This window comes from Tachysurus vachellii, chromosome 7 (assembly GCF_030014155.1).
Source record: "Tachysurus vachellii isolate PV-2020 chromosome 7, HZAU_Pvac_v1, whole genome shotgun sequence".
NCBI classification, from domain to species: Eukaryota; Metazoa; Chordata; class Actinopteri; order Siluriformes; family Bagridae; genus Tachysurus; species Tachysurus vachellii.
In genome coordinates this window covers 20,224,817-20,245,878 of record NC_083466.1, presented here as the reverse complement: position 1 = coordinate 20,245,878, position 21,062 = coordinate 20,224,817, and the positions used below count along the sequence as shown (strand labels likewise).

Below are 21,062 nucleotides of genomic sequence, written 5' to 3'. Positions count from 1 at the left end.
TTGTATCAGACAAAAATATTGAAAATATTATATGAAATGTAATGTGACATGTTTCTTATTAAAAAAAGACTTGACATGACATACAGCTAAAAGTATGGTGTCCCATTCTCAGAATTCGTTCTCTGCATTTAACCAATCCAAAGTGCACACACACAGCAGTGAACAAACACACACCATGAACACACCCAGAGCAGTGGGCAGCCATTCATGGGCACCTCAGTCGTGGTATTTCCAGCCCGAGACTCAAACCCACAACCTTAGCGTTAGGAGTTAAATTCTCTAACCAGTCACGACTTCCCCCAAACCCAAAGGTGTCCTGTTAGATTGATCATTTAAATAATAAATAGTTCTGAACATCTACACTTGGTTTTAGTCTCCAGTTTTACTTGAAGACTGAATGTGTTGTTAAAAAGGAAAAACCAGCATGAAGGTCAGAGAGCTGCCTGTGGGAGAAAAGCCTCTGTACTGTAGCAACACTGTTATCATGGAGTGTAAAATCTCTTACATTTACATTTATCACTGTATAATCATTCCCAATGTGACATTTGGTTTGAAGCTCTAGTGCAGAGACATTATTGATGATAAGAACTAACCAGAAGTAAACATTACACTAAACTATTTTTATTTTTACTTTTCTTTTTATTGTGTCTCCTGATATTAAATACACCCCCAAAGGTTAGAGTCCAAATTCCACTGTTCTATCCCCTTCTGTAAATGTCTCAAGACATGTTGTAATGACTATTGTTGCTTACATAAATACATGTTGTTTAAGTTCATGTAGATATAAAAATATGATTAAAATGTAATGTTCCTGTGGGTCAGAGAGCAATATGGATGTAAACAAGCTGTGACATGCGGCTTCTTAAAAATTTATAAACTCTGTATATGTCCAAGAGGCACACACAGTGTTTGTTTCTTTTCTTTCTTGTTGTGGCATTTTGTGTTAGTGTTTTTATGTGCCTTCATGTATGTAATGTATTATTTCACTTTATTTTAACAACATGTAATGATGTGGTGAACGAGACTATTTGTTATGGGATTGTGATTTGTGAAAGTGAAGGTTGACAGAGAGATGTGTGTTTGAGTATTAAATGTCTTTATTTTTGTAGTTTTCACTGTGCTTTCAGAATCTACAGAGAGAGAGAGAGAGAGAGAGAGAGAGAGAGAGAGAGAGCAAAGTAAAATTACACAAGACATCTGTTTGATTGGTGGCCGTTATGTATTGGATCAGTGCAGCTATACCTTCACTGTTCAGCTTTATGATTGGATTGAATTCAGCTTCAGATTTTATGTTAGTAAACATTGTGTGGAAATAATGAATGATTCTGAAATAATGATTTGTTACACCATGTATGTGGAAAAGTGATGAGTATAAAACTCTTTGTTTATCAGAGGGGAATGTTGTTGTTTTGCTGGACAAAGAAGGCTGAGAGATTTATAATCATACAGTTAAAAAAGAGTTTAAAAACACACAGTTACATACAGATGAAACATTTCACTGACCAATCAGGTAGCACTTACACTATGAATATTAATGAAGCTCCCTCTGCTGTCCATCCTTTTAGACATGAGCTTATTAATGCTGATAAAGAGATTTTAACCTGAGATTTTTATTTCTAAATAAAATATGAATCTGATTGTGTTTGATGAAGTTTTAAAGAGAAACAGAGTTTAGTTTGTTTTTATCTACACAGACATCAGCAGCTGAACTTTATACATTTTATTGATCAAATTAAATTCTGCAGTAAAATTCAGAGTAAACTGTAAATGATCTTTATTTATATGTGTAACCCTTTCACCACCAGGCTCGGTATAATAAGGGAGTTACTATTTCATACAGAGCCGCCTTCAATTTCCAGTTAACACTACGGCAAAAGAGACATTCTGATGTATATAAACTATGTCTAGGGTTAAGTATGACTCTCACCTTTAAAACATTGATTTTGAAGCTTCCCAGAAATCATAATAATCAAATAACTCCAAATATGTTCCCTAAGTTACCAGTTAACTTGTAAGTATTTTTCTAATGCATTGTTTTACCATGGAGAAATGATACACACACAAATGCATTTTAGGCTTTTTGAATTAAATAAATAAAAAATATTGACATAGGATTACCCAGTAGATATAAAATAATGTTTTAGATTAAAGTTTTAACCTCAAGTCAGAATGCACTCAGTGTTTTAGATGTGAGCTTGCAATTAAGATTGATGGTGCATGTTGGAGCTCATATCCTTAGGAAAATACATTGTATTCGATAATCCTAGCAGTATGACGAAATCTCTCATCCTCACAGATTAAGGAGCAATGGAGATGTGCACACAGAATCCCACTTCCCTGGCTGTTGTCCTCAACGCAGGTGAGTGCTGAATCTTCGTCAACAACAGGAAGGCTTGCAAGTGCTAACTTTAGCTTAGCTTAGCTCTCTCAGCTCTGTCCTCGGAAACACAGTTCAACTCACTCTCTCGCAGTGCGGGTTGTCCACGAACTCCTCTGCAGTCCACTGGCGCAAGGAACAGTTTTCAAAGTTGTTGAAACACGTCTCTAATCACTGGTTTTAACTCGCCTTCTGCGGCCATCGGCATCACATGTTCAGTCCTTCGCGCTTTTTCGATTGTTCTCTCTCTCTCTCTCTCACTTCTACACTTCCAGTCTTATGTAGTACACTCAGAGCATCATGGGATAACAAATGAATTACACCTGGGTTTTTTCATCTTATAAATAAACTATGAATTACTCCAACTATTTATAATGTAACAAAAAATGCACCAATACAGCGAAATAAAATACATTCCCATAAACAAAAAACAAACACAAAATATCCTGATTGCTGGATAATCAGGTTATTAATATGTGATTTGTAATGACAAAGTTCCACAATCATAATGTCACATAATCAAACAGACTGTAGGATTACAATTAAAACCAGGTAATAAAATAATCTGTACAGCATTTTAAAAGAAAATATGTATTTCTAAAATTTAACCAAAAAAGTAAACAAATTCTTTTTACTCTTACCATCTGATGATCAAATTTGGGAGGTTTAAATTTATTCAGTTTTAAATACAGGAGAGATGATCAGTGGTGCTGAATTTTTACCTCCTACATTTAAATAAGGACTGAAGTATGGATAGAGTTTCTCAGTGAAAGACTGACCAGTGAAAGAGTAGATATGAGATCTGGACTTCACATCATAAAAGGAGACCAGACCCTCCTCATAATCCACAAACACCCCCACAACCTCCACCTTCTCTCTCAGTGTGAGGGGGACAGGGGGAACAGGACAAGCCTTATACTGATTCTCATTCCTCAGGATTACAGTCCAGAATCCATTCTGAGGAGTCAGTGTAATCTTCCCCTTCCTGTTAATGTTCTCTTTGGCCACTCCAACATCCCATTCAGTTTTCCCTCTGACTTGCACCTCATAATAAAATCTCCCTGAGGAGAAACTCTGCTTTCCCAGAACACAGGAACAATAATCAAACCTCTGTGGTGTATCAGGGAGATTCTGTCGCGTGTCTCCATGTGTCACTTGTTTTCCATCAGCAGACAGGATGAGATCAGGATGAGCTGTATCAGGATCCAGAGTCACATCCACTGAGAGAAACACAGTGTGTGATATGAGTAAACAGGTAAAAAATATTAAATCATCATCCAGTGGATCAGATTCATTATTGATTTATAAAAAGATTTGTAGAATATTGTTTAAAATATTTCTTTAAAAAAGGAAACAAACTTGTACAGTTTATAATAGGAGTTTGTTAAAGATAAGAAATATAAAACGAAATATAAATCTTTCTGAAATTTCAGTGTTTTATTTGTACTAAGATTTATTTGTAGAAAGAGTCACAGAACATGAGAGAAAAACATTTGAGGTAAAAATGTTGAGTGTCTCTAGTGATAAATATCTGGTACATTTTACATTTAGAAATAAAACATGTGACTCTCAAGTGATTACATAATTCTACATTATCTTATCTAGCATTCAATCAATCTACTGATTCCATCCATCCATTCATGTCTAATCTATCTGTTGTCCACAAGCATTTATGATTGTTTCATTAAAAATATTACACAGAGCATAAGTCCAAATGAAGGCAGTCTGTAACTGATTAAAATATATAAACATCATTTATTTATTCATTTATTTATTTATTTGTTTGTTAGTTGGTGTTATTTCTTTGGGGCAGTGGTAGTTAAAGTGGTTAATTCTCAGTGTTGATGATCAGAAGATTGGGGTTAAAGTTGCCCCTGCTGGGCTCCTGAGCAAAAGGCCCTCTGTTCCAGAGGTTCTGCTTCTTCTTATAGTGAGATTTTAACATTTTAGTATCTATATGATGAAGACAGAGGAGAATCTACACCCCTGGTTTCTGCCCCTGGGACACCAGTGGATTTTCCTAGAGTCTGTACTTCTGAACTTACTGTAGCTTGTTCAAATACATAATGCCTTGTTTCTGTGTTTTGTCACAATAAAATGATCCATATGAATTCAGTGAAATGTTGATGAGCTTGACAGGTATGTATTGTGTTACCTGATAGGATACTGAATAATCACATTGTAAATGTTTCCTCTCAAGTTTTTTAGTTATTTGTTTGTTTACTTGTTTGTTTTGTAGAGTTTTACACTAAAAGGTAGATGTTTGGGTAAATGATGAAGATTGAAGAAATCATAAATCACACCAGCATAAGCAGATATACTCATTTACACACACACACACACACACACACACACACACATTCTCACACACATAAACACAACATATATTCTCTCTCTCTCTCTCTCAAACACACACACACGCACGACAGATTCTCAAACACTGACTCTCTCTCTCTCTCTCTCTCTCTCTTTCTCTCTCTCTCTCTCTCTCTCTCTCTCTCTCTCTCTCTCTGTGCTACATGAAGCTCTCTCTGTCATTAGTTTGAACATGTGGAGGTTTTCCTGATTCTGATTAGAAATATAAATTTTATTCCTTCTGCAACTTTACTTTAATGATATATTTGTGTTTGTGATTTTTATCACTCAGGAAAGACAGAAAGAGTCACAGAACATGAGAGAAACACATTTGAGGAAAATCTTGATCCTGATGGACAAAATAGTTCAGTAATAGTCTCTATATAATAAACTGTGTCTGTAGTTTAGGGCTGAAAATCACAGACTTGAATTTCTACATGTTTTATTTAACTGAGACAAAAATGTTTTATCAAAGATACTTGTTTAGGGTGTCTGTTAGTGTTAGTGTAAAAAATATATTTTTGTAGAACACATTCATGACTTTTATGTTCAAGCTTATTTGTAAATGACAGAAACACTGCATGGTGTAAAAACTCTTTTCTAACTGCAGAAGTTTAAAACTCTGACCTTTTGTACAGCATAAAGATTACATTTACCACTGATAGTCAAAGAAATCAATCTTTTATCATGCAGTTAATAAAGGTATAAAGTTAATCTCTGTACAAACATACATCTGTTCCTGCATTATTTTATTAGTGAAATGTAAGAAGATGATCAGTGTTTCTAAAGTAGAAAAGGGTTTAAGGGCTTTAGTGCATGACAGTAATAAGGAGCTATAGTGAGGAGGATAATGAGACACTTTAATACTCCTTTTATCTGGAGAGATCTACAGATGAAAATAAGTGTGATGATGCAGTGGTGTAATGCTGATATGTACATTTTAATATGAGAGGAAATCAGAAAGCTCACTGTACCTGCATACTGCTGAATCCTCTTCAGTTCTGTGGAAACTAATTACAACAAAACATCACTGTCATTAGATTTCAGATCAGTTATTGCTTGATTTTATTTAGATTTTGCAAAACATATATCTAAAACATCTACTTTAGTTTATTATTAGAGACTTTTTTATCAAATCTAAAGTACAAAATAATTTCTCACCTGTTTCATTTAACTTGTTATTGAGCGTTTTAGTGAGTTTCTCATTCAGAGTCTGCTGAAGCTGAGACAGAGCTGTCCTCACAGTGTCCCCACTCACATCAGTGTTAATACTGATCTCAGTCCAGTTCTTGGTGTGTGGAGGGCTGCACATGGAGGAGTAAATCTACAGTAGAGCAGGAGAGAGGAGAAATCCCTCAGCATGGTGAGTGTTGTTCTGTGATGTTCTGCATTGTCAGTGAGCAGAAAGAGGAACACTGACCTGTAGGAGGTGGAGATGCTCCTCAGTGTGTGAGAGCTGCTCCAGCTCAGTGTCTCTCCTCTTTAGCACACTGATTTCCTGCTCCAGCTCTTTAATAAGTCCTTCAGCCTGCGTCTCTGCTGCTTTCTGCTTCTCCTCCATCACCTCCAGCAGCTCAGCCTGACTTCTCTCAATGGAGCGAATCAGAGCAGTGAAGACTTCAACACTGTCTGCTTTCTCTTTCTCTGTGCTTCTCTAAAGGTGGAAAACATTTCCACTTCTATCAGATAACACTGAATAGTGAACTTTGTTAATTTCTACAAAATAAATAAAACTGAATTTATAGGCTATGAACTTGTCATGTTTGTACACACTTTTCTTTGCTCTGCTGAGTGTTTGATCTCTTTTATCTTCTTCAGTCGGTCCTGAATCATCTGCTGCACATCTGTCTGTGTTTTCACCAGCTGAGTCTGAGGACAGAGAGGAAGATAAATAATTTAGTTAAAGTAATTTTGCTAAATTTAAATTTAAATCACAATCTTCCTATCTGATCTCCTACTGGAAGTTAATCAGTGTTTCTCACCTTCCTCTCTCTGCTCTCCTCCTCTATAGGAACAGTGTTGTGATTCTTGTGGTCTGTCTCAGTGCAGAACTGACACACACACGTCTGATCATCTCTACAGAACAGCTCCAGAGATCTCTCATGTTTCTGGCATATGTAGTCCTCCAGGTTCTCCACAGGGTTTATAAGCTTGTGTTTCTTAAATTTGGGCATATTATTATGAAACTCTAAATGGGTTTTACACAAACTAGCACCACAATCCAGACAGGATTTCAGGGCCTTCAGCTTCTCTCCACTGCAGGCATCACAAAGAACCTCATGTTTGTCAGAATCTCTTTTCTTCTTGAAGTGATCTGCAACCTCTCTCAGTGTTGTATTAATCTTCAGTTCAGGTCTCTTGGTGAATTTCTCTTTACATAATGGACAGTGACAGTATTGACTCTTGTTCCAGCACTGTGTAAGGCAGCTGTTACAGAAGTTGTGTCCACATGGAGTGGTGACTGGATCAGTGAACACATCCAGACAGATCGAACACAGCAGCTGATCTTCAGACAGGAGACTGCTGGAGTCATGAGAAACTAGATTTGATAGAATAGAAAATGTTACACATTGTTGATAAATGGTGTAAATGGAGTAAACTGCATCTGTAGTTTAGGTGTGAAAATCACAGACCAGAATGTCTACAAGTTTTCCTAAACTGTGTAAAGGCACTTGTTGGGGTGTCAGTTACTGTTAGTGTAAAAATGTTATTTTTGTAGAATAGATTCATGAATTTTTCAGTGAATGTTATTTACAAATATATATCTTAATTAAAATAAATCTCAGAAGTGCCTTTATTAAAAATAATCAATGACAGTGAGGTGGGATGAAGCAAAATGATTTTCTTCCCAGAGCTGATTATTTTTAAATAAAACTTTTCATGACTGGGTGATTTGAGTTCTTTATTCCACTTATACAGTATGTTACGTCTTAGGATGTATTTGTTTTTGTTTTTTGGCCCACTCTCTCTTGCTTTGTTTGATATTTTGTTATTTTTTCTGTTGTTGGAATTGACATCTCTGCAACAGGATGTTTTTCTTTCTGTTGTAAGTTACAGTTTATCATTCTTTATTTGTTGAGTTCTATTATTGGAAAGGGGTTAGTAGGGAAGGGGTGCCATTTCTACTGTAGGGTGCTCACAATTCAACTTCCATTTAGAGGGATGTACTGTTACTAGTAGCTCGACAGTGAAAGACCTGGGTGTTGTATTAGACAGCAACCTGTCTTTTGAAAATCATATCGCCCATACCACAAAAACAGCCTTCTTCCACCTTAGAAATATTGCCAAGCTGAGAAACATCCTGTCTGTATCTGATGCTGAGAAGCTAGTTCATGCATTCATGACCTCTAGACTGGACTATTGTAATGCATTACTAGGTGGTTGTTCTGTATCTTTAATAAATAGGCTACATTTAGTCCAAAATGCAGCTGCCAGAGTTCTCACTAGGACAAGAAAGTATGACCATATAACCCCAATTTTATCATCTCTACACTGGCTATCTGTTAAGTTTAGAATTTATTACAAACTGCTGCTACTTACATACAAGGCTCTTAACGGTTTAGCTCCCATGTATCTAACTAGTCTTTTAACACGTTACAATCCTTCACGCTCTCTGAGATCACAAAACTCAGGACTTCTGGTAGTTCCCAGAATATCTAAGTCTACTAAAGGCTGTAGAGCATTTTCGTATTTAACTCCCAAACACTGGAATAGTCTTCCTGATAGTGTTCGGGGCTCAGACACACTTTCCCAGTTCAAATGTAGATTAAAAACTCATCTCTTTAGTCAGGCATACACATAATACATCCCATAATATTGTGCACTATTACATCAGACTTGCACATTTTATGAACAGCAGATATGTTAAACCCTCTCCACTGCTTCTCTCTTTCTACCCATCCCGACGCTTCCAGAAATTGTACCAGCTCCGATCGTCTACCGTGCGATGAAGATTTTGGACCTCCACTGAGACGAGGCTGACTCTGTAAGAATCCTGAGACATCTAGAGATCTACCAGCTCAAGTTGGACACTTTGATACTAAAGAGGAGATGTGAACTCCATGTGATCCTTACACCAATACAACATTTGTTTGACTGTATATTTGTAATCACACCCTCTAGTGTCACCCATATGAGGATGAGGTTCCTTTACCGTCTAAGGGAGTTTTTCCTTGCCACTTCTACCTGAGTCACCTCAGACTTGCTCATTGGGGATAAATACCTACACATTGTAAACTAAATCTATCTAATATTAATCTTGAGTTTTGTATTCTATTAATCTTTAAATTATTCTTTATATTAACCTTTTGTTCTATGTTTATGTTCTGTAAAGCTGCTTTACAAATAAACTTGAATTGAATTGAATTACTTTTTGATGTTCTTTTCTCCTGTTTATGTTAGTAATGGAGTTAGTGTATTGTGTATTGTGTTGTAATCTTTATTTTTTATTTCCTTTTGTAGCTTATTTAGTTTCTCCTTCAATTAGTTAGATGGGTTTTGTTTATTGTTTTGTCCTGAGTTTGTGAATAAATGAGCTTTGTTCATTTTGACTTGGTTGTATAGTGACATTCTTTTTTGTGACAGGATTGGGGTTGAGTTGTTGATCCTCACAGTTGACAAACACCACCTTTTATTCTGTTACTCATCCCTCCATCCCCAGACTCCTTTTGTTCCCTGGGAAAGTAACGAAGTATCACTGCTGAGCAAAGTGACACATTTTTCAGCCTGTAGTTTCATGTTAATGTTCATTTACAGATTCCTAGATTATTAATCTTTTATAAGTCTTAGACTTCATCAATATTCAAGAAGAATATTAGATATAACACATTTTTGTGATGTAATATTTTACTATGAAAGCTGTCTGACCTTCTGTGCACGTGACTAGAAGTTATTTGTGACTAGAAATTGTTTTTTCCAGAGAGAATTTATGTAAAATATTAGTGGGTCAAGACAAGATGGTGAGACTCAGGATCATAAACAACTTAGGCAGACCTTGGTAAGATCCTGATCAGGAGACAATCAAGCGTTGTGCATCTAGCCAGTGATTGGTGATGTTTTCCTTTCTTCTGTTTTCTGCCTATAAATCATGCCTATATAACCTCAGTGTAATGAATGTTCTAGGCCCTTCCTCTCTCATTATACACGAGGAGCGCTGGGTCCTGCTGTGCAGCAGCACAAATACATTGTGAACCTTTTTACTCTTGCTCATGCTGAACAGTGTGCTATTTTTATTTACTCAAAAACTTCCACAACAATAATCAGTCAGAGATTTTGCTAAATACATTATTTGGTAACTATTTTACATCTTTCTTTAACAGTTTCTATGTATTTGTTATTATTTGTATATTTTATTTTTAGTTTCTACAGAAATTTAACTCAGTTACATAGAGACAGCTTATTTACATGGTTTATTTTTAATTATTAATGGAATTTTTTTTCTGCCACTCAGTGTGATGGGAATAAATCAATATCCAAATATTAAAATAGCAAAACTTTTATATACCTATGCTAATAAATACAAATTATAAAGAAAGAAATAAAACAATAATAAATAATATAATTCTAATGAGGTATTATTTATTTCCTACATTTCATTACATATTTAATTATTGAATTAAATATTGAAATATGTAACTAATAAAGTAATATAAATCCTCCACAGTTACAAGATCAGTGTAAATAAATCTTTCTAAGATGATTGTGTATTATAATACAACTCTTATTCATGTTACATAAGGCAGTTAAGACAATTAAGCCATTCACTGAGATCATTTTTATAACAATTTAGATTATAATAGTGAGAGTACTTCATTAAAACATGTAGAAAATCTATAATTACTAAACATACAGAAAACTAATCATGCATAAACTGTATAACTTACATATTTCTGGTTCTTCCATGCTCCTCCTTCTTCTGCCTTTTGTTTGTGATAAAGATTCAGCCATTTACTTCCTCCTGTGTTTTTAACCTTTACAGTAAGAAATCACATCATTCAGTCCACACATGTAACAGTATGAGGTTTTACTGATTAGTCTGTTTAACTCAGTTATGTCTGTCTGCAGTGTTAAACCTAATGAATGACACTAGAAGCATTTAGTCTGTGATTTAAAACACATGTAAACATTCTCATCATCATGAGATTGTAATAAACAGAATTTCACTGAACTTTCTCTCAGCTTTCAGCTCATTAACTGTATCATTCACAGTTTCTCACATCCAGATAAGTTTGTAAGTGTTTTTCACCCAGTGCTCACTGCTGTACTTCTAACACACACACACACACACACACACACACACACACACACACATACACACATACACACACACACACTTTCCAGTTTTTTCAGAGAAGCTTAAACATTTGTCTTTACACATAAGATATAATTGTACTTTAACTTTTATTTAAACTTTCATGCTGTAATCACTTCAAATCTCTGAACAGTTAATAAAACACTGTAACCTTTGGCCCTGTTTTTCCGTCTCAGTTGGTCACTGATCATTAAAGGCAAAGATTTTCTTTTGAACATAATCAGCTTTCATTAGCATTTATATAATCAACTTGTATTTTATAATCTGCTTTAATCACCAGCTTCTATTTCAGTGTCACAGTGTGTTAGAGACCCTGTTTTTGTCTGACATTGTTAACGTGCAGTTTATTCTGATAAATCACACACAGACAAAACCTCTGAACTACACAACACTCACTGAAGTACATAACTTTATTTTACTTGCCTCTTTTCAGGTAGTCAGAATTCACTGCAGTTATAATACTTTCAGATTCGGTGAATATCCTGTAGATAATTTCAGAAATGTATGTAAAATTAAGGATTTCTTCTTGACTAGAGAGCAAACTGTCTTTCACTGTCACTTCAGTCACTTCCTTGTTCACTTTATAGTGGTTGATAAAGGGGCAGTTACACATATGATCACAAAGCAGTTAGTCTTCTTCTGTAATAAGCGTTATGTCCTTTATTTATCCTGCAGATTATTGGGAATTGTGACAGGTGTCTCAATGTGTTTGAATTTATTTAATTATTTATTTATTTTTATTTTGTATTCTTTAAAGGAGACTGAACAGATGGAAGATGTGATATATTTTTGCACATGCTATTTAAATGAAGGCCATTCTTATGGTGTAATTGACATGATGTCCTCTTTGGTATAAACATTATAAACATTAGTTCCACATCAGAGGTGGGTAGTAACGAGTTACATTTACTCCGTTACATTTACTTGAGTAAGTTTTTGAAAAAAATTATACTTCTAGGAGTAGTTTTAAATCACTATACTTTTTACTTTTACTTGAGTAGATTTGTGAAGAAGAAACTGTACTCTTACTCCGCTACATTAGGCTACAATGAGCTCGTTACTTTTCTTTTTACCTCTTTGGTTTTCTACACATCAATTTTAATGTTTTATTTTGACAGAGAGAGAAACGTCCGCTAAGGCTCTACCACGTGACTGTGTTTCACCAATCAAACGTAGTTGTACAGTCTCGTCACGTTACCATACTCAATCTCAGCGGCGGGACGCGTTAGTTAGTAACACAGCAGTTTTGTCGAGTTCAGCTGTTTCGGGTTTTTTTATGTGCTCAACTTTACTCAGCGCCGCAAGAGCCGACAAACAGATGACATCAGACGTGTCGTTTCTCGCAGCGTCGAACACACATATTTAAAGGGATAGTTCACTCAAAATGAAAATTCTGTCATCATGTAGGCCATGTTCACACTGCAGGTAAAAGTGGCCCAAATCCGATTTTTTGGGGTCAAGTGACCAGGTCAGACTTCTTCAGGAGTAGTGTGAACACTCAAATCTGGCCCAGATCTGATTTTTTTCAAATCAGATCTGGGCCACTTCCATATGTGGTCCTGAATCAGACCCAAATCTGACTTTTTCCAATGTGGCCGCAGTGTGAACAGCCAAGGCGGATTTGATGCGACTTTTACGTCAATCTACATCGACATTCGTCACAATTATGCGCCGGCGAAACCTTTTTTTTCCTTTTGCGTCCGCGAAAACGTGACACAAACGTGACTGGTAACGTGTGTATTAAGAGTGTTATATAAAGTGGTTACGTGAACCAGCTCATAATGTTTGCATCGAATACATCACATTATAGCATTACATGATATGTTTGCTTGCACCAGATGATACAATACTTCCTCCATAACCTCGCCAACTTTTTAGCGCAACGGTGTGCAGTGTGTGACATCATTGTAATTGTTCGTTTGCGCATGCGGGTCAGTTTGAAACAGCAAACAGTTCACACTGGTATCTGATACAGGTCACATTTTAAAAGGTAATGTGAACAGCCAAACAAAAAAAATCAGATCTGAGCAAAATATCCGAATTGAGCATTAAGACTTGCAGTGTGAACGTGGCTTTACTCACTCTCATGTTGTTACAAACCTGTATAAATTTCTTTGTTCTGATGAACATGAAGGAAGATATTTTGATAAACAAAAACAGCTTTGCAACCAGAAGCTTTAGCTTACCTGAAACTAAGGAAAGTACTAGAGGCTTCCTGAAATTAATTAAAGGAGTAGAGATGTATTTCATTATTATTTCCCTTTCATCAAGGCATCAAATGTGCAACAATCACAACACAAAAGAAATGAAATGTGTGTGTGTGTTTCCTTCTGACACACACACACACAGTTCATGAGAATTTATGGGCTGCCTCGTTCTAGTTCTGCCTGGTAAAAAGTATAAAGGTTTGGAAATTTGTATTTTGCATTTTTTTTTTATTGTTATTTTATTAATCAATAAAGTACTTTTTTCAAGTACTAAAGTACTTGAATTTACCTGAATTATTTTAATTTAAGATATTTTGTAATTAATTAATTTTAATTTATTTTATTGATTGGATGAGCCATAATTTGCCTAAAGATTATTTTGTATTTTTGTCTGTCATATTTGGTGTTGTGTTAAAAAAATAAATCAGACGTTACTCAACAGTTACTCAGTACTTCAGTAGTTTTTTCACCAAGTACTTTTTTACTCCTATTCAAGTAATTATTTGGATGTCTACTTTTTACTTTTACTTGAGTCATATTATTCTGAAGTAACAGTACTTTTACTTGAGTACAATTTTTGGCTACTCTACCCACCTCTGTTCCACAATCATAATGTCAAATAATAATAAATAACAATTTAATCGAATTGGATTACAATTAAAACCAGGTATTAAAATAATCTGTACAGCATTTTAAAAGGAAATATGTATTTCTAAAATCTAACTAAAAAAGTAAACAATTCTTTTTATTCTTACCATTTGATGATTAAATTTGTGAGGTTTAAATTGTATTCATTCTTAAATACAGGAGAGATGATCAGTGGTGCTGAATTTTTACATCCTTCTTTTAAACCTGGATAGAAATATGGATAGAGTTTCTCAGTGAAAGACTGACCAGTGAAAGAGTAGATATGAGATCTGGACTTCACATCATAAAAGGAGACCAGACCCTCCTCATAATCCACAAACACCACCACAACCTCCAGCTTCTCTCTCAGTGTGAGGGGGACAGGGGGACCAGGACAAGTCTTATACTGATTCTCATTCATCAGCCACACAGTCCAGAAATCATTCTGAGGATTCAGTGTAATCTTCCCCTTCCTGTTAATAGACTTTGTGGCCACTCCAACATCCCATTCAGTTTTCCCTCTGACCTGCACCTCATAATAAAATCTCCCTGAGGAGGAACTCTGCTTTCCCAGAACACAGAAACTTGTAGAGAGTCAAGAAGCTTTTATTGTCATTTCATCCATATATAGCTGACGCAGTACATAGTGAAATGTAGCAACGTTCCTCCAGGATCATGGTGCTACACAAAACAAAACGGAGCTACATAGAACAACACAGAGCTAAGGACTTAAAGAAAGTTGTCCTAGCCACATTAATTGCAACCTGTGCAACTTAGTGCAAACTTGCAAGACAAAAGGCAGTGCAGACAGACAAAAAAACACTACAGGTCAAAAAACTGAACATTGTACAAAACATTAAATCTCTGTGGTGTATCAGGGACATTCTGATGTGTGTCTCCATGTGTCACAATGTGTTACTTGTTTTCCATCAGCAGACAGGATGAGATGTGGACTTGCTGTATCAGGATCCAGAGTCACACTGAGAGAAACACGCAGTGTGTGATGAGTAAACAGGTAAAAAATATTAAATTGTCATCCAGTGGATTGTCATCAATAGTCATATTCATAAGTATTTATAAGAGGATTTTTAGAAACTTTAATAATGAGTCACTTTTTTTAAAAATCACTTGGGAAAAAAAGTCAAACGAAAAATATTAAATATTTTCCTTTTAAAAGTTTACTTTAGTGATGTATTTGTGTTTAATTTTTGTCAATCGGGAAAAACAGTGTCACAGAACATGAGAAATATTTGAGGAAAAACTTGATCATAATGGACAAAAAAGTAGGATAATAATCTCTGTACAGTAAACTGTGTCTAGTTTATGTCTGAAAATCATTACATGTTTTCCATATACAATTACATTATAAATACAATTGTAATAAAGACAGTTGTTTAATGTGTCATTTAGTGTTAGTGTAAAAGTTTGGTCATGAATTTTATGCTCAGGCTTATCCGTAAATTATAGAAACACTGCGGTGTTTTATTTTATTTTTTTATTTTCTAACTGCATGAGTAAAAAAAAACTCACTTTTTGGCCATCATGAAGATTTTTACTTTTCTGTACAAACATACATCTGTTCCTGCATTATTTTATTAGTGAAATGTAAGAAGATGATCAGTGTTTCTAAAGTAGAAAAGGGTTTAAGGGCTTTAGTACATGACAGTAATAAGGAGCTATAGTGAGGAGGATAATGAGACACTTTAATACTCCTTTTATCTGGAGAGATCTACAGATGAAAATAAGTGTGATGATGCAGTGGTGTAATGCTGATATGTACATTTTAATATGAGAGGAAATCAGAAAGCTCACTGTACCTGCATACTGCTGAATCCTCTTCAGTTCTGTGGAAACTAATTACAACAAAACATCACTGTCATTAGATTTCAGATCAGTTATTGGTATTTTTATTAAGATTTGGCCAACATTATATAAACAGTATTATTTGAGATTTTCAAACCTAAAGTACAAAATTTCTCACCTGTTTCCTTTAATTTGTCCTTGAGTGTTTTAGTGAGTTTCTCAGTAAGAGTCTGCTGAAGCTGAGACAGAGATGTCCTCACAGTGTCCCCACTCACATCAGTGTCTGTGGAAAATAATTAGAATAAAAAAAACTTCAACACTGTCGGCTTTCTCTCTCATTCTCTTTCTCTGTGCTTCTCTGAACACATTTTCACTTCCATCACACTGAATAGTAAACTATGGTTCAATGCAGTTTGTTCATTTCCACAAAATAAGAATAAAACTACTGACTGTATCAGCTATAAACTCATGTCATGTTTGTACACACTTTGCTTTACTGAGTGTTTGATCTCTTATCTTCTTCAGTTGGTCCTGAATCATCTGCTGCACATCTGTCCACACACACACACAGCACTTCTCAGGTGGTATTTTCTCCCACACTTCCTTTGCAATATGCTCAAGCTCTTGAACTTTTGCAGGGTTCCTGCAGTCCATTTTTTCCCCTTTCAACCATTCTGGGTGCTTTTGGAGGTGTGCTTTGGGTCTTTATCTTGCTGGAGAACCCATGATCTTCGCCTCAAACCAAGTTTCCTTACACTGGGCAAGACATTTTGCTCTAGAATTGCTTGATAATCTTCTGATTTCATGATGCCTGTGATACGGTCAAGGCCTCCAGTACCAGATGCAGAAAAGCAGCCCCACAGCATTATGGATCCTCCACCATGCTTGACTGTTGGTATGGTGTTCTTTTCCATGAAGGCTTCATTGCGCCGTCTGTAAACATACTGTTTGTGTTCATTAACAAAAAGCTCCACTTTTGTTATATCTGTCCATAAAACATTGTCCATGAAGGCTTGAGGTTTGTCCAGGTTCTCTTTCGTGAAGATCAATTGTTCCTTTTTATGTCTTTTCTTCAGCAATGGGGTCTTCCTTGGCCCCCGCCCATAAAGCCCCGCTTTGTTTAGTGTGCGGCATATGGTACTTGTTGAAACAATTACACCAGATTGCTCCAGGTTGGTCTTCAGGTCTTTATATGTTTGACATGGTGTTTTTTCCACCATTTGCACCAACCTTCGAAGACTCCTGTCATCAATGTTTCTCTTCCCCCCACATCCAGGGAGGTTCTTGACAGTTCCATGCCTGGAAAACTTCTTAATAACATTACGCACCACTGAAACAGGGATACCAAAGTCTTTGGAGATGGCCTTATACCCATTGGAGATCTTGTGCTTGCAAATAATAGCATTTCTGGTATCCTCAGACAGCCCCTTTGTCTTTACCATTGTCACACATGAAGAGGGAATAACAGGTGGCTTTTTAAAACACCAAAATGATCATTCATTGGCCAATTCATGTCACATGGGTGGAGGTAATTCATCACAGGTGATCCTCATTTGTGATTTGCAACAGGTGAGCCAAATTGGGTTTCCATACTGATTTGCAGCAAAGGGTGCCAATACTATTGACACGGCAAGCATTTTGTTTTTCTATGTTTTCCTCATAATGTTTATCTTTTTAAATGTTCTTTATCATTTGCTGTTTTGTATCAAACAAAAGCTATCTGTAGTAATATGTTGTTTCACTTGATAAATTTCCTTCAGTAGATATTCCACAATATGTACATAAACTTTATGGGTGCCAATAATGGTGAGCAGGACTGTACTGTATATATATATATATACTTTATTAGGTACACCTTACTATTACCGGGTTGGACCCCCTTTTGCCTTCAAAACTGCCTTAATCCTTTGTGGCATAGATTCATCAAGGTACGGTAAATATTCCTCAGAGATTTTGGTCCATATTGACATGATAGCATCACGCAGTTGCTGCAGATTTGTCGGTTGCACATCCATGATACGAATCTCCCATTCCACCACATCCCAAAGGTGCTCTATTGGATTGAGATCTGGTGACTGTGGAGGCCTTTTGAGTACAGTGAACTCATTGTCATGTTCAAGAAACCAGTCTGAGATGATTCGCACTTTATGACATGGCGCATTATCCTGCTGGAAGTAGCCATCAGAAGATGTGTACACTGTGGTCATAAAGGGATGGACATGGTCAACAACAATACTCAGGTAGGCTGTGGCGTTGACACGATGCTCAATTGGTACTAATGGGCCCAAAGTGTACCAAGAAAATATCCCCCACACCATTACACCACCACCACCAGCCTGAACCGTTGATACAAGGCAGGATGGATCCATGCTTTCATGTTGTTGACGCCAAATTCTACCATCCGAATGTCGCAGCAGAAATCGAGACTCATCAGACCAGGCAACATTTTTCCAATCTTCTATTGTCCAATTTTGGTGAGCCTGTGTGAATTGTAGCCTCAGTTTCCTGTTCTTAGCTGTCAGGAGTGGCACCCAGTGTTGTCTTCTGCTGCTGTAGCCCATTCGCCTCAAGGTTCGACGTATTGTGCGTTCAGAGATGCTCTTCTGCATACCTCGGTTGTAACGAGTGGTTATTTGAGTTACTGTTGCCTTTCTATCAGCCCGAACCAGTGTGGCCATTCTCCTCTGACCTCTGGCATCAACAATCATGAGATTGTAATAAACAGAATTTCACTGATCTTTCTCTCCACTTTCAGCTCATTAACTGTATCATTCACAGTTTCTCACATCCAGATAAGTTTGTAAGTTCAGGTTTGTGTTTAAGTTTCACCCAGAGCTCCCCCCCCCCCACACACACACACACGCGCTCCTTTTCCAGTTCAGAGTAGTTTCAACATTTTGTCAAAATTAGTCATTAGGTATAAGATATAATTGTATTTTAACTTTTAGTTAAATGTTCATGCTGTAATCAGTTCAAATCTTTAACAGTTAATAAAATTATAATTCAAACTGCACATGTAATAAGAGTAATGTGGTTTATTTATCCTGCAGATTATCCTGATTACTCTGTAAGATCTTTATCAACAGACAAAATAAATCTAAATAATTTCATCTTTCTACCAGCAGATGGCAGCATTTAGTGATCCAGTCCAACGTGGCAGAGGGAGGAGGTGAACATTTATAAGCAGTTATGAAGTTGACAGCTTTTACGCTTCTAAATATTATTCAAGATTCAGGATTATTGTTTAATATAATCTGACGACAACAATATTTTATATGTAGTTTAGTTAAAATAATATTAAAGATGTAATAAAAAGTCCATAAAGTAAAAAAAAAGCAGTTTTCGGTGATGGACTTGTATAACTTCATTATTGTGAAGTCTGACAGGTTTCTGAATACAAGCTGGTCACTCAATTCATTTCACAACAGTCAAAAGGGCAATCTCTGTGAAATGTACTAATTTAAAGCCAGACTGGTTTGGATCTTGGAGGGTTTTTTTTACTGAGAATCTTCATGCTGCTGGATCGACCAAGCTGTCATAACTGGAAGGTTGCTCATATCAGGTAACATGGAGGGGATTGACATCTGCTCCATGCAGCTTTAGTGTACACTTAACAATCAACTAAAGAAAAGCACTTTTACACTGGATACAGGTTTCTCATCTCAATTCACTCCTTCACTCTTTTTCTTTTTTTTTCTGTGCAACATCAGAACAACCTACAATACCATCTAGTGGACACAACATACTGTATATATGAAAGAAATGTTATAAATTCAACAGCAAGTAATAAAAACATAGAACAGCATTGTTATCTTCTTTATATCACTACTGAAATTCTCTTCTCTTTCTCTTCTCTTCAAAATTAACACATTTTTTAATTGAACATGAATGGATGCAAACCTTTTACCTTAAGCTTCATAGTCCTTCATCCATATCAGACTTTTTCTTGTTCAACCTAAGACTACTTGGGCATGCATTTAGATCTGTTTGTATCGCTCTTCGTCTTCCCAGCACACTTGGAGAAAAGGACTGCATTCCATCTCCTATCCCAGTGTCTCCCATCACTGAGAAGATAAGTACTTTCTCCTAATTGTTTATGCACTGTAAGAGGTTGTGAGTATTTTGAGTCTGTTTTCTTAACAATGAACGGTTTTCTCACCTGCACTTTATCTCCTGGTCAAAAAGAAGGAATTCTTGCAGCCTTTACTGTTATGGTACAGATGTATATACATCAGAGTTTGATTCAGCAAGTTTCATCTGTAGCTCATTCTTCAACACTAGACCACAGAGAGAACTGAGTTACTGGTGGAAAGGGAGTTTTCTCCATATATTACAGTATATTACACCTGATATGGCTTTGAAGTACAATAGGGATGATGGTAATTTCTGCCTCATCATGAACTCTATAATTTTCATAATTTCAATATTCTTTAATGTTTAAGAATACAGGAAAAGCAAATTTCACTGACAATCCTGGGAAGTAGCTCAGAATTAAAATACAACAGCGATGCTAGTAATGTGTCTGTTTTATCAACTTGTCTTATTACACTTCACCCCAGTGGTAAAGCTGTGGGGAGATGAATGGGGTTGTCTGAACCCAACTATTTGGAGGACTGTCTCATGTGTTTAATCTACAGTGAGTGAGTGACTGCCTCTAGTGCACTTTATTCAGAGTATAACGTCATGAAATGTATGTTAAATACAAAAGCATGCAAACGCATGGTGCAAAGCTAAAAATCTCTTTACCTGTTGTAGTAGAAATTAAAGTAGATGTGGATTCCTTGTGTTCTCTGGGTGAATGAAACAACTGAATAAATGTTGATGAGGCTGTGGTTCTGAAGCACTGTGTGTTGAGATCACGATGCACACAATATTGTTGAACATACAGTATTTACACTGGTTGGTGCTGTTTCTGTTTATTGTCTTTTGTGTATTGTCTTTTATGTATTTTTTGTATTGTCTTGTAATTTTTCGTTTGCACTGTCTTTTGTCCTGCACTTTGTTTTTCTTGTTCTGCACTGTTTGCACAAGGTTGCACAGTTGCAATTTATGTGGCTAAGACTTACTAAATCCTTAGCTCTGTCTTTGCTTTTATGTACTATTACTATTCTCTTTTGGCTCTCAGCGAGACACTCTGGCGTTCCTTCCCCCATTTCCACAGACACCTGCTGATTGTTGACTCTGTCTGGGACCTGATCAAGGCTAATTTCACGATACCTGTGACCAGTGACAATAAAGGCTACTACTAATACTACTACTATGTAGCACCATGGTCCTGGAGAAACGTTGTCTTATTTCACCGTGTACTGCAACAGCTATATATGGTTGAAATGACAATAAAAGCTTCTTGACTTGACTTGAGTTTCTGTCATCAGCACTGCAT

The 21,062-nt window shown here is 36.1% G+C and overlaps 1 protein-coding gene across 3 annotated transcripts in view; it reads right to left on the bottom strand.

Annotated features, from left to right (window-relative positions):
- Positions 1–1,705: 1,705 nt before the first annotated feature.
- LOC132848813 (E3 ubiquitin-protein ligase TRIM39-like) overlaps positions 1,706–21,062 on the bottom strand; it is a 62,903-nt gene continuing 43,546 nt past the window's right edge. For 2 of the 3 annotated variants that reach the window (XM_060874837.1, XM_060874835.1), the window contains exons 2-8: positions 10,615–10,701; positions 6,715–7,271; positions 6,506–6,601; positions 6,153–6,386; positions 5,894–6,056; positions 5,707–5,742; positions 1,706–3,597 (exon numbers count right to left, since the gene is read on the bottom strand). In XM_060874837.1, the coding sequence (XP_060730820.1) occupies positions 3,050–3,597; positions 5,707–5,742; positions 5,894–6,056; positions 6,153–6,386; positions 6,506–6,601; positions 6,715–7,271; positions 10,615–10,678 (1,698 nt within the window). In that variant the 5' untranslated portion in view covers positions 10,679–10,701 and the 3' untranslated portion in view covers positions 1,706–3,049. Of the gene's footprint in view, positions 3,598–5,706; positions 5,743–5,893; positions 6,057–6,152; positions 6,387–6,505; positions 6,602–6,714; positions 7,272–10,614; positions 10,702–11,465; positions 11,611–21,062 lie in introns of those variants that run through there. The other variant, XM_060874834.1, reaches the window with a different exon arrangement.